Here is a 12,767-nt window from a genome sequence, read left to right on the forward strand (position 1 = left end):
CCACCTCTCCCTTTCTGAACCTGTCCTTTGCATCCCAGTCCACTACAGAATCTGTGGCTGGGCCCCATAGCAAGACTGGTCCCTCCAAGGGAGCCCAGAGCTTTGTTAGAGAAATTGGGGGGTGGGGGGGACCACAATGAAGCCTATTGTCTTCTGTCCCCTCTTACAGGAAACAAAAGGCTCCCAGTCTCTGGGGAGCCCTAGCCCATGCCTGTCCCCTGCCCAACCCCCAATGTCCAGCACACAGGGAGGAGCCGGGGCCACTGGAGACAGGAGGTTTTATTGATGCTGATGGGGGTAGGAGCTGATGGGGGGTGGGGTGGGGGGCTGAGTCAGTCAGCAATGCATAAGGCCTGGGCACATGGAGACAAGTTAGGGCACATTCATCTTCTCAGGATTTTGTGGTTCCTTCATTGGGGAAGGGAGAGAGCATCTTGAGGGGGGAGCAATTCGAAGAGCAGCAAGGGAGAGGTTAGGGATGGCTAAGAGCTCCTAACCTGAGAGAAGGCACCACAATAGGCAGCAACCTCTGTGTGAAAAGCTGGATCAACTGGTCAGTAGGGAAAAATGGGGAGGGGCACTGGGTTGGCTTCTTGGGGAAGGGTCCAACCTTGGCCTGGGTGAGCTCTCAAGAATACCTGGTATTCCCAAGCAGATTGGGACCCAAAGCCCCTTTCCCTGTGGGCCTCCTCAAGGAGAAACAGGCATTCAGGGAGCCCCCTGGCAAGGGGTGCCAGAATTAGTCTTTAAGGCACAAGGCACAGCTGGGGGCAGACAAGGCGCCAAGGCACAACTGGTGGGGGGGCAGGGGCAGCCTCCAAGCTGAGTGCCAGGGTCACAAGAGGACACAGGACCGCCCACGCTTGACCGGTGTGGGGTTGAGCACAGCCCGGACAGCCTCAGCGAACACTTCCTTGACGCCATCCTGCTGCAGGGCTGAGCACTCGAGGTAGCGCACAGCATGGATCTGCTTGGCCAGTGCCTGGCCTTGCTGCGGTGTGATGGGCGCCTGGCCCTGCTCCTTGAGGCGCCGCAGGGTGTCAGGCTGGGCTCTCAGGTCCTTCTTGGTGCCCACCAGGAGGATGGGCACATCAGGGCAGTGGTGGCACACCTCCGGATGCCACTTGTGCCGCACATTCTCATAAGAGGGTGGACTGGCAATGGAGAAACAGATGACAAAGACGTTGGTCTGAGGGTAGGAGAGAGTGCGGAGGCGGTCGTACTCCTCCTGGCCCGCTGTGTCCCACAGGTTCAGGTTCACTGTGCGCCCATCAACTGCGCTCTGGGCGCTGTAATTGTCGAACACTGTGGGGATGTATTCCTTGGGGAAGGCGTTAGTTGTGTAGCAGATGAGCAGGCATGTCTTGCCCACAGCCCCATCGCCCACCACCACACACTTTATGCTCTGCATTGTGGGTGCAGCTGCTTCAGTGGAGGCACTGCCTCCTTCCCCTTCTGGGCCCCTCTGGATGCAATGACCTATGAACAGAGGAGAGGGACACTTGGTCAGGACACTCTTGGGAATAAAGAATGGGGGCACACAGAGGGAAATGACCTTCTGTTTTCTTAACCTGATACCATTTTATAATCCCATCAGGACAGACCTCAGGGAGACAGATACACAATAAAGAGAGGCCCTGAGATCACGCAAAGATGCTCAGGTGTAAGGAGGCTGGCGCTACAATATGTGGAGCACATAAATTCTGGTGCCAGACCAACTAAGTTTTGCTATTTACTAGCTGTGTGACCCTGGACCAATTGCTTATTGTTGATTAGTGGGTTTGTTTTCTTATGTGTAAAATGGGAATAAAATAATACCTACTTCATTGGATTATTAAGAAGGATTATATAAGGTAACACAGTAAAACATTTAGAACAGTGCCTTCAATAAGTATTAGCTACTTTTATTTTTCCTCCAGGCAGTATATACACAAAAGGGCAGTGTACAGGTGTAGGGATCAACCTACAGACCCTCTACTAGGTATGGACCCCTCCCACTATGTACACTGGAGAGGGGTTCTGGCACAGGGCGCTGTCCCACGTCACTCTGAGATGCAGCCATGTGTGGGAACCTCTCCCAACTCAGGGCCAGCCCTGCCCAGTGCACTGATGTTTCAACTCCAAACCCCATATCTTGGCTACTGAGTACAATCCAAAAGGTGCAATAAGAAACCTGCTGAGCAAGGAGCACAATTCTCTAGACCTGCCCTATCGAAATCCAGGGTACCCTGGGGAGGGAAAAGGAGAGTGAGCTAATCCCATTATTTTTGTAAGCATAGTGAACCCTATTTGGCCACACATATCCAGGCTGGCAACTCAGTGCAGGGGAATATGGGAGATTGAGCCAAGGCTGGGATCTAGTGGGAATCTGAATATGTAATAATGAATGAGGCAAAGGGGTGGCTCCTAGACATCAGCATCTTCTCTCGAGATCCTTGGTGGGGTGAGGTAGATCCTCCAAGCCCACCCAAGAGGGAGGAACAGAAGAATAAAACAAAACCTTGATTTCCCCCTTACTTTTCTGTCACTTTTTTGAGACCATGGCACATACCTCTGAAGAATTTCAGGGGCTTCCAGACTCTCGGGTAGAGAACACAGTGCCATTAAAGCTCTATCACTGAGAACACATGCTGGAGTCAGATTGGCCAGGGATTCTCCTCACAGCTCCACCAACTAGTCATGTATGATCTTGGGCAACATATTAAGTTTCCTGAGCTTCAATTTCCTCATCTGTAAAATGGGGGAATCTTGCCTATTGTGTTAAAATTGTTCAGAGTATGAAATGAGCCAATGTATAGAAAGTGTTTGGCCTGAGGCGCGGCACATAGGAAGTACCAAATAAATGGGCTGCTGTAATTAGTGAGGTGTGAAAGAAAGAGTCCCAGCTCCAACCATTACCCTTGTCCCCTTTGCAGCTCACAGGGCCTCAGGGTGAGGAACTGCTCTTCTGAGTTCTGGAAAGAACAGAGCTTCCGGAAACCCTGTGATTATTTATACTGCTGTGGCAAAGGTTCTCCTCTCATTGGCTACTTCCTCTTGGTCATGAGGGACTTTTGCTGGCCAGTATGTGACTTCCTTTCCCCGACTCTCACAACCAGGTCCCTGCATCCTAGGAGGGGATAGCCAATTTTTATTTATTTATTTATTTATTTTTAGAGAGTGGGGAATGGAGAGAAAGAGAGAAACATAATGTAAGAGAAAAACATTGATTGGTTGATTCCTGCACAAGCCCCAACCAGGCTAGGGATTGAACCTGCAACCTGGCTATGTATCCTGACTGGGAATCGAACCTGAGACTTTTCGTGCACAGGACATTTCTCCAACCAACTGAACCACACTGGCCAGGGCTGGACAGTCTGTTTTAGACACACCCAGACATCCTAATATCCCTTGCTCCATGCAAGCACCATCACCACTGGCCTATTTTTCTCCATTTCGCTTTATATACACTGCAAAACTTCACCCTAGTCTGAAAACCCCTTCACTCTCTGCCTGACCTCTCAAATACTGGTTCAGAAGCCTCAAAAATCAAATTGTGGATAGGGGGAGATCCCATTGGGAGGCAAAAAGGAACTCTGGTGGTGTGGACCTGCACAGGACCCAGAGCTTGGTCCCAGCTTCCTCCCAAGCTCCAGCTTCCCCTGGGACCAGCTGGGAGGTTTCATTCTATGAGGTTGTCTCTGGTTCCCATGAAAATATTTCCATCTTATTTGTGTGAATAAGTGTCTGTGTCCAACTTCAGGACAGATGATAGAGAGCCTCAGGAAATGGGTCCAGGTAGGAGTTAAGGATCCTACAGGGCAGTGGAGAGAACCTCAGACTGGAAGTCAAGAGACCGAAGTTCTAACCCCAGCTCTGTTCTGCTGCTGACTCACTGAAACCAAGCATGAGGCACTTACCCTCCCCAGGCCTCAGTTTCCCAGTCCATGAAATGGAGAGAAAACTGCCTGTGACAAGGGCAGTAGGTAGATGATATGAGACACGAAAAGCCCTGGGAGCAGGGGATAGAATGATGGGGGTAGGAAAGGCAGGGGGTGGTGTGGGGGTGGGGTTGGGGCTGAGTCAGTCAGCAAATGCATAAGACCTGCATACATGGGGGCAAGTTAAGACACATTCTTCTAGGATTCTGTGGCTCCTCCCTTGGGGAAAGGAGAGAGCTTGTTGCAGGGGTTGGTGCTGTTACTTATGTCCCCTGAATTACCTGGGAGACCCGAGCATTTTGAGAGAACTCCTGGGCCTGTAAATCTTTAGTTCTACAGAGTGGGGGCATGGGTGTGGTAGTATGTCTGGGAACTCCTACCCCACAGGCCCAGCACTGGGTTGGCCCAGGCAGGAAGGCAAGAAGGGAGCTCTGGACAGCAGTCACAAGGCCCAAGAGACTGGAAGTTCAGTGGCTCCAGGCTGCTCTCTAGGGAGGTGGTTATCAACCCACGATCAGTAAATCAGCCCTCAAAGGAGTGGGGAGGGAGAGGGCAGCAGCTTCCGGGCTGGCAAGGGAACAGGACTGACACCGGAAAAGGATCATGAGTGAGGTAGTGTCCAGAAACAAGCAGAGCGGGTGCAGTGTGGTACAGGGCAGAGAAGCAAACTCTGGAATGTGGCCTCTTGGGTTCACCTGCTGACTCTGGCCTTTGATAAAAAGCCCTCACAAGGTACAACGCTTCATAGATCACGTGGCATTGTTATTTGATCCTTATAACAACCCATTGGTACTATGTCTATTTACAGATAAGGAAACAAACTCATAGTTAAAGTAACTCAGTGTCATACAGCCAGTTAGCTTGGGAGTCAGGACACAAACCCGTTTTGCCATCCAAAGTCTGTGTTTTCCTCAATGCATCATACAGCCTCCACATTACCCCTTACTAGCCAACTTTGTGACCCTGAGCAGTAAGTCACTTCTCTTCCCGGTGCCTCAGTTTCTTTAACTGTACAGTAGGAATGACAATACTTGCCTTCCCTGACTCAAAGGGCAGCAGCAGCATGGGAATGAATGTGCTTTGTGATTGGAAAGTTGTGCACACAGAAGCAAAGCCTTTCATCCCAATAGGCAGGAAGCACTGAATACATAGGTGTCTGAGTGGTGGCATCAGTCTAGTACTTTATCCCAGAGCGTGTCCCCTCTCCCAGGACAAATGTTTACTTGGAAATCCTATGACCTGTACTGGATCAAATAGGTTCCCACAGCCCATTTAAGGAGGGTAGGGTCTAACCTGTGCCACATAGGAAGAAGGAACAGTCAATGCTGCAGGAGGCCAAATAAGAAGAGTGGCCTGCTTGAGGTTAGAGTTAACTGTGACTTACTAGATGACTTTTATAAAAACTTTTGGCCCCTGCTGGCGTGGCTCAGTGGTTGAGTGTCGACCTATGAACCAGGAGGTCACGATTTGATTCCTGGTCAGGGCACATGCCCGGGTTGCGGGCTTGATCCCCAGTAGGGGGCGTGCAGGAGGCAGCCGATCAATGAATCCCTCTCATCATTGATGTTTCTATCTCTCTCCCTCTCCCTTCCTCTCTGAAATCAATAAAAACAAAAAGAACTTTTATTTAGCAAGTAAATTAATGGTCGCAGATCTGTATATTATTAGCCAAATTACAATGACTTTTTATTCCTAACTTAATTAAGAGCATGCCTAGTCTCTCATCCTGGCATTCAGAGTTCTTCATACTCTGGTAGGGATTTTAGAGTCAGCTAGACCTGAGTTTAAATCCTAGTTCTGCCACTTAGGAGATAAGTAATAAAACCAACCTCATAAGGTGTTATAAGGATTAAGTGCATTCATGTACAATATATGTGTAAATGTAGGTACTCTGCAAATGTGAGTCCCCAGTTTCCTGCTCCAGAGGGGTCTTCACTGTCCTCTTAAACAAACTAGCACGATTGTTGCCTCTGAACTGTTACTCTTGTTCTTCCATCTGCTGCCATTCCCTCTTGCCTCTAGAATCTTCCTGACTCCTCAAGGCCTAGCTTAAACCTCAGAGCTTCAGAACCCCATGAGGCTACTAACTTCTCCTTTCTTTGAACTTCCATAGCAAGGCCAATCCTTTTAACCCTTCTTTGGCTCCTTGTGATTCTCCTTCCCCAATAGTCATACATAAATTTCCTAGTTTTGGGATGCCTCCCCAATACTGGAGCTTGAGCATCCCTCAACTCTTCTACAGAAAAACTGAGCACAGCTCTAACCGGTTTGGCTCAATGGATAGAGCATCGGCCTGCGGACTGAAGGGTCCCAGGTTCGATTCTGGTCAAGGGCATGTACCTTGGTTGTGGGCACATCCCCAGGAGGGAGTGTGCAGGAGGCAGCTGATTGTTTCTAACTCTCTATCCCTCTCCCTTCAGCTCTGTAAAAAAATCAATAAAATATATTAAAAAGAAAAAAAGAAAAAGAAAAACTGAGCACAGGGTTGAGAACACAGGAGTGTGCAACCACTGTCTTCTGATCTGCTTGCTTCTGCCCCATTACTGAGATCTGGACAGTTACCTCAAAAGCCTAGAATTGAACTAACACTCCCACGGCCAACACAGCAATACTGAATCTTTTTGGACAGCAGTGGCAGCCAAAAACTTTGACTGGGATAGGCAAAAAAATCTCTCTTCCCAGTACCAGCTTGACCTGACTCTAGCAGGGAGCCCAGCCGAGGGGAGCACAGCCCATGGGGACCTAACTCTGAGTGTGGTTCCTGGAGCCCAGCTTGTACCCAGTGGGACCTTGTCTTGGGGTGTGCCTCAGGCAGGCCCAGAAGTGGGGAGGGAAAGGAAGCAGAGGATTGCCTGATTGCCAGATCTCTGTGGCGGTTAGAGCAGGGGAAGTGTCCCAATTGGGAGTGGGGGAGGGGAGGGGTGAGCCCTGAGAGATGGGGGAGTGTGAAGGCAATAGGAACCAACTTACCACAGCCTTTTATCCTGCCTCCCTGACATGGGGCTCCATTTCTGCAGCCCTCACTGAAACGCATTCTACCTAATCCATCTCTGGGCCTTCTGATCCTGAACTCTGGCCACACCACCCTGAACCTCCAAAGCAGTCTCCACATTCTCTTCCCCAAAACACACCAAACAGCAAGCAATATTCCCTGTCCTCATGGGAATCCAGCATTCTTCCCCTCTTCCATCCTCCAATACCCAATGGGCAGCTCAGAAGTCCTCAGTGGCCTAAAGGAACCCCACCCCTTGGTTCTTCAGGGCCAAGCACCATTGCCATCTCCTCCAGGAAAGTTTTGGCAAATCACCGAGGTCACAGTGACTTATCCCATCCAAGGTCTGGTTCCTGTTTCTCTCACAGGCACATTGTATCTTCCAAGGCATGGAGGCTGTTCTGAATCTTATCTATACTGGGAGGACCTAGAGGGCAAGGTCCTGGGGATCTGTCTCCTTAGGCTGAACACAGTCAATAACTGGACTCACTTGTACTTCATGTCTTTGCACATGGGAGTTCCTCCTCCAGGAATTCTGCTCACCCCTGTCCGATCCTCCCAGCCTTTCAGGGCCCAGATCTGTTCCCATCTTCTTCCCCTTTCCTGTCCTAGCTTCCCCAGCACTGTCTCTACTGTTCATTGCGCTGAACTAACTGGATGCCTCATGAGGAGGGAAATTGTTCTTTTGCTTACTTCCAGAAGTCCAGCAGAGTGCTGAGCAAAAGCTGCAGACTGACACATATCTCCTCCTCCATCAATGCACACTTTGATTCTGGGAACAAGGAAGAGTCATAGGCCCAGGAGACACAAGACATGGGCAATCAACTTCCTCCTCCTGCTGAGGAACACAATTTCGGGTATCAAACACATATAGGCTAGACTGCCCTGTCTGCTACTGGAAGGGGGAGAGGGGTGAAGCAGGCACAGCAAGGCTAGAGGTGATGAGGAAGATGGGTAGGAAAAGTGGTCCTGATAAGGCTAAGGATGGGGGGTATCTGAAGACCCGTGGTCAAGGGTTAGGTAAGGTCAGTGTCAGTGTTGGAAATGGCTTCAGAAGCTCTGTGAGTCTGATGATTTGTTTGGAAGGATGGAGGAGAGGTGATACGAAGAGGCTCAAAAAGGCTGCAGCTGGCTGCAGCTGGGCAGGGAGGAGGAAGCTGGGGGAGACATGAGATCATTGTGGGGCTGGGACCAGGCCAAGGGCTGAGTCTCTCTCTTTCTTCCCCTTCTCCCCATCAGCAGGGAACTAGACCCAAGAGAGCCTAGCTCCCAGCCTTACACACACACACACAACAAACAAACAAAAAAAAACAAACCCATGCTAGAGAACTCTCCACCTCTTGCCATTCTCCACCCTTCAGCCTCTGCAGGGCTTCCTGCACTGCAGCAGGTAGGGTAAGAGGGTTAGTTGACTCTACCCACTAGGGCCTAGCGAGGAGGAAGAAGCAAGACAGCTGTAGCTGGGAAAGCTGTGGTGAGGATGGGACCCTTTCACTAAGTCTGAGTTCCCGTCCATCTTTCACCATCCCCAGCACCTGGGGTGCTCCACAAGGGGTGAGCCCCAGGGCCAGGGGAGCTAAGGAGGCCACCCCCTCCCCCCACCAAGCAGCACAGAGGAAGGCTGAACACTTGCTTCCTCCTCCCTTCCCCCTAGCAGCTCAGGAGTCCCAGGGCCCCACGAAAGGCCTGTGAAGTGGCACTTCCTTTGCCTTTGCTCATTTCACACGGTGCTGTACAGAAGCGCCATCCTCCCAATTCTACCCCCCCCCCCCCCGAAAATACCCACAGAGAGACCCAGGGCCACACTGTCCCTTCAGCCCCGCCCCAGGCCTAAGGGGGTTTCCACAAGGGAAAAAAACATCAGGGAGGAAACTCCAGCATCTATTTTCCAGTCAGTGGGGCAGAGCTAGAGCAGGGCACAGGGTACTACCTCATCTTGCTGTCCCCGGTCAAAATCCCCCACACTCTCTGCCCTCTTCTCATCTCTCAACCTATAACAATCCTTGGACTTTGGGGAAAGGGGCCACAGTTCCTATCCCTGGACAGATACTCAGAGACCACTCAAGCCGTCAGATCAAGGCTGGCATGAGACAGGAGGGCTCACAGTGGAGGCCAGTGCTATGAAGAGCCTCGTGGTTGAAGGAGAGTCAGAGTTATCAGTATTCTCTATGCTCCGTGGAGGTATTGATAGGCAACTCCTTCATGTTGAAGCTGAGTCATGAGAGACAAAGTTGACCAGAGTTATAAAGAGAGTTGGGAACAAATCTAGGACAAGGGCCTGGATCTCCTAACCTCCAGCCTGATGTTACTTCCATAAAGGAGAAGAGTATTTTACTCAGGCCTGGGAATGAGCTTATCATCTCTCTGGCCTCATTCAGGAAGATCCTACCACGGTTTATCCCTTCAGGAAAAGGCCAAAGGGGTCAGGTTGAAGTCTGAGCCCTTTTTGCTTCTAAATTCTCAAGCTTTTATACCTAGTTCCTACTGGGATGTCCATGATTTAGAACTGACATTATTAGACAGCCGGCCATCCTGGCCCTGCCCTAACTGAGGAACTCCTCCTTCAGCTTCTAGCTCCTGGGGAGATGCCCTCCCCCCATGACATGAGGACAAAAGAGGAAGCTGGACTCTGGACAGGAAAACCAATCTGTTCTGGGGAGGTGGCCCAGGCTTTGTCTTCGATTTCCCTCCTCAGAGACCCCTACAAGCCTCACCACTAATGGGTCTACACTGTGTATGGAGGGAGGGATCTTCAGTCTGGGTCTGGCCCCCAATCTTCTTCCCAAATGTCCATCTACCCCCATTCAAATATCTTCCCAACTGTCTTACTATAGCCACAACCTCTCGTATCTTCCTGCTCATGACCCCCTAAAAGCTCACATCAGCTACCTCATTTGCCCTCACATCTTGCCAGAAACAACTCTCCAGATCCTAGAGTCCTGACCAGGATTTATGACAATCTCACATCGGCCACTTCCTTTCATTTCAGGACCTTGATCTTATTTCTTTAGCCAAAACCTCAATGAGCAGCCTCCTAGGTTGCGGGCACCTCCCTACCTCTCATGATATTTTCCCATTTAGATCCCTGTGACCCTGATCATATTTTTTTTCAGCAATGACTTTTTTGCAATTAGCTCAAACCTTCAGTGGGACCAGATCCTGCCTGGGAGAAACCCTCTCTCATCCATCCTATCTTCACCCTCAGAGACCTGTGGGTTTTAGTTATGCAGGATCCTAAAATAAGTAGTGGGTTGCAGGCCAGGAGTCAGGACTCCTGGGTGGTTTTTACTGAGCAGTGATGCTGGGAAAGTGCCTTGCATGAACATCCTTCCCCAAGAAGGGATTTTATGTATGTCCCTGAGATTTCCTCCTGGGGCCAAACCCCATATACCTCCCAGAAATGAGAGTAGGAGAAACTAGTGGGTAGAAGGGACAACTCATGGGAGAGGGGCAACTGTGAGAATGGAAGAGAATAGAATGGGAACAGCCTTTAAATCTAGTGGTGCTTGGGAATTCCAAAATTATAGCACTTGCTCCCCTCCATTTCTTTCTTTCTTTCTTTTTTTTTTTTTTTCCTAGTGGAGACAAATAAATAGAGTAAACTGAGGGAGGCAGCGAGAAGCAAGGTCTCATAACATGCATCCCAAAGGCTTGAGGAAAGAGTTCTAGAATGGGAACAATGTGAGCTTATAAAACCAATCTAGACTGAAGTTAGACTCAGGAGAAAGATAGGGAGTAGGGTCCTATCTAGGGTGAAAGGGGGAATACTAAGGATGGAAGGCAGAGGAGAGGGGTCAGAAGACTGCAGAGGGCTTCCTGTCACCAAGGCCCTGATGTAGCCCAGGGCACGGGGTATCCAGCCTGGGCAGGACCCAGACGGAAGACAGCATGGAAGAAAGGGCAGATACTTTTGCCTCACACCCCTCTTCTTTTCCTGAACTGGCACTAAAACATTAAGACTGAAGTTAGACTAGCTATAGTCTTCCCTCCAGAAACTTGCCTTTGCCCCTTCCCTTTCCATCTGTCACACATAGTTGACCTGGTCTCATTCTCTGCAACACCATTGTTGGAACCAGTAAGTATTGAATTAGGGACCTTCAGGCTGCCCGCCCCCACCCCCACCCCAACCCCCCCCCCCAGCCGCCCCCGGCTGCTTCCAGGCTTGGCCTCATGATTAAGCACCCAAGGGCCTGGGTGATTTTGATTTCCCACGGCCTCTTTCACCAGTCTTATTCCTACCACTCTACCCTGACTGCTATGGTCTGCTTCCTCCTGCCTAACCACAACCTCACCCACTACAGGTTCCCTTCATTCTGCTGGCTTCCTCTGCTCTGGGCCATCTCAAGGCTGAGGGCAGTTATTTTGTCTCAAAGAGATAAAAATGTAGACACATCGACACTTGCACACACGTACACACAGAGAGAGGTTTTCCAGCCCTTTAATCATCTCTATCACTAGGTGGTGGCAGCCTGCATCTCTGAACTGGGGAGGTTTGAAAAGGCTCTCCAACTCACCAAAGATCTGACCCCAAAGCTATAAGTGGCTGAAAGGAAAAGACACAGAGAGAGGGATCTAGAAGGATGAGGAAAGATGGAGGAAGCAAGAGTGTGGAGCCAGGAGCTGGCCAAGGAAGGGAAGGGTGTAGGCTGCAGGGGACAGAGATGGACAGAAGGGCAGGGTAAGTGAGAGGCCAGGGCCTTGGCATGACTGTGTGTTGGGGAAAAGAAACCGAAGAAGATGGGAGAAGAGGGTAATGGAGGGGTTGTGGGTCGTCTAAAGAAAGAAAGGAGGAAGACAGAGTGAGGGTGTACAGAATTCAGGGACTAACAGTGAGGGGAAGACTAGGAGGTGGTTCCCAAGCGTCTCCAGGGCCAGAGCCCCTGCTTCCTCCCAGAAGCCCTATCATTCTCTCCATCTTCTGAAGTTAGTGCTGCTCTGTGATGCCATCTTGCCAGGGACTATCAGTGCCTCTGAATGAGAGTCCTTCCACTTCCAGCCACAGGACAAGACCTCCCTCAGTTTACCCACAAAGGAGCAAGGCCAGGCACCCGTCGGCCAGGCCGGCAGATGTTTGCTAACTCAAGACCTGTTGCTTGCTTCCAGGGGTGAAGCGGTTTGACCTCAGGAAAAGAAAACAACAACAAACCAGACAGAGAGAAGGACTGTGGTCAGCGGGGCTCCCCCCGCCCTTCTCTCGAGTGCAGGGGCCGCTGGCTGCCGCCCGAGAGCCGGGTCCGGGTTGGCGGCGATCCTCGGGGCAGGGAGCTCTTCCCCTGCAGAGGAGGCTGCAGAGGCCAGACACCGCCCCCCTCGCAAATGTCACCACTGCCGGAGCAGTGGGCGCGCCATCTCCAGCCCAGGGGGCACCCTCCTCTCACACACCTCGGGACACCCCCACCAACTTCGGCGGGCACCCCACTTCTGAGTCCCACAGCCCAGCTCTAAGCTCTCCCACTTCAGAGACTTTCCTCTCGGAGCCGCAGCCTTCCGATCTCAGGGGTCCCCCGCAGCTCCTGGGAGCCGGTGCAGCACCCCCCACCCCGCACCCCGTACAGGAACCCACCCTCCCCGGGCCACCGCCGGCTCGCAGTGACCCGGTGCCCGCCCCGCCCGGCGGCCGCGCCCGCCCAGCTTGCAGCGATCGCAGCACCTCCCGCCCGCGGCCTCCCGCAAGCAAACTTCCCGGGCCCGCGGCCGAGCCCAGTCCGGGCCGGGAGGGTTCCCACCCCCGACCCTCAGCCCGACGGCCTAGGCAGAGGTTTTTTTTGGTTCCTTCCCCGCCCGCGGTAAACCTGGGAGTGGGGGGGCGGTGGGGGCTCGAGTAGAAAATGAAATCGAATATTTTTTTATTTGGA

The 12,767-nt window shown here is 51.5% G+C and overlaps 1 protein-coding gene across 3 annotated transcripts; it reads right to left on the minus strand.

The window, feature by feature from the left end:
• Nucleotides 1–261: 261 nt before the first annotated feature.
• Nucleotides 262–8,065, minus strand: RHOG (ras homolog family member G). 3 transcript variants are annotated; one of them, XM_006094512.3, is made up of 2 exons: nucleotides 7,606–8,065; nucleotides 262–1,479 (listed from the first exon to the last, which is right to left on the minus strand). In XM_006094512.3, the coding sequence occupies exon 2, from the start codon at nucleotides 1,409–1,411 to the stop codon at nucleotides 836–838; it is 576 nt and encodes a 191-aa protein (XP_006094574.1). In that variant the 5' UTR covers nucleotides 1,412–1,479; nucleotides 7,606–8,065; the 3' UTR covers nucleotides 262–835. The 3 variants fall into 3 exon arrangements, with proteins under 3 accessions (XP_006094574.1, XP_023614568.1, XP_014316221.1); XM_023758800.1 differs by lacking the exon at nucleotides 7,606–8,065 and adding an exon at nucleotides 5,305–5,413; XM_014460735.2 differs by lacking the exon at nucleotides 7,606–8,065 and adding an exon at nucleotides 2,899–3,063.
• Between the last annotated feature and the right edge of the window lie 4,702 nt (nucleotides 8,066–12,767).

This window comes from Myotis lucifugus, unplaced genomic scaffold (assembly GCF_000147115.1).
Source record: "Myotis lucifugus unplaced genomic scaffold, Myoluc2.0 scaffold_138, whole genome shotgun sequence".
Taxonomy (NCBI): domain Eukaryota; kingdom Metazoa; phylum Chordata; class Mammalia; order Chiroptera; family Vespertilionidae; genus Myotis; species Myotis lucifugus.

Excerpts from the sequence above, each read along its gene's own strand:
- RHOG (XM_006094512.3), bottom strand. The coding sequence starts at position 1,411 with ATGCAGAGCATAAAGTGTGTGGTGGTGGGCGATGGGGCTGTGGGCAAG.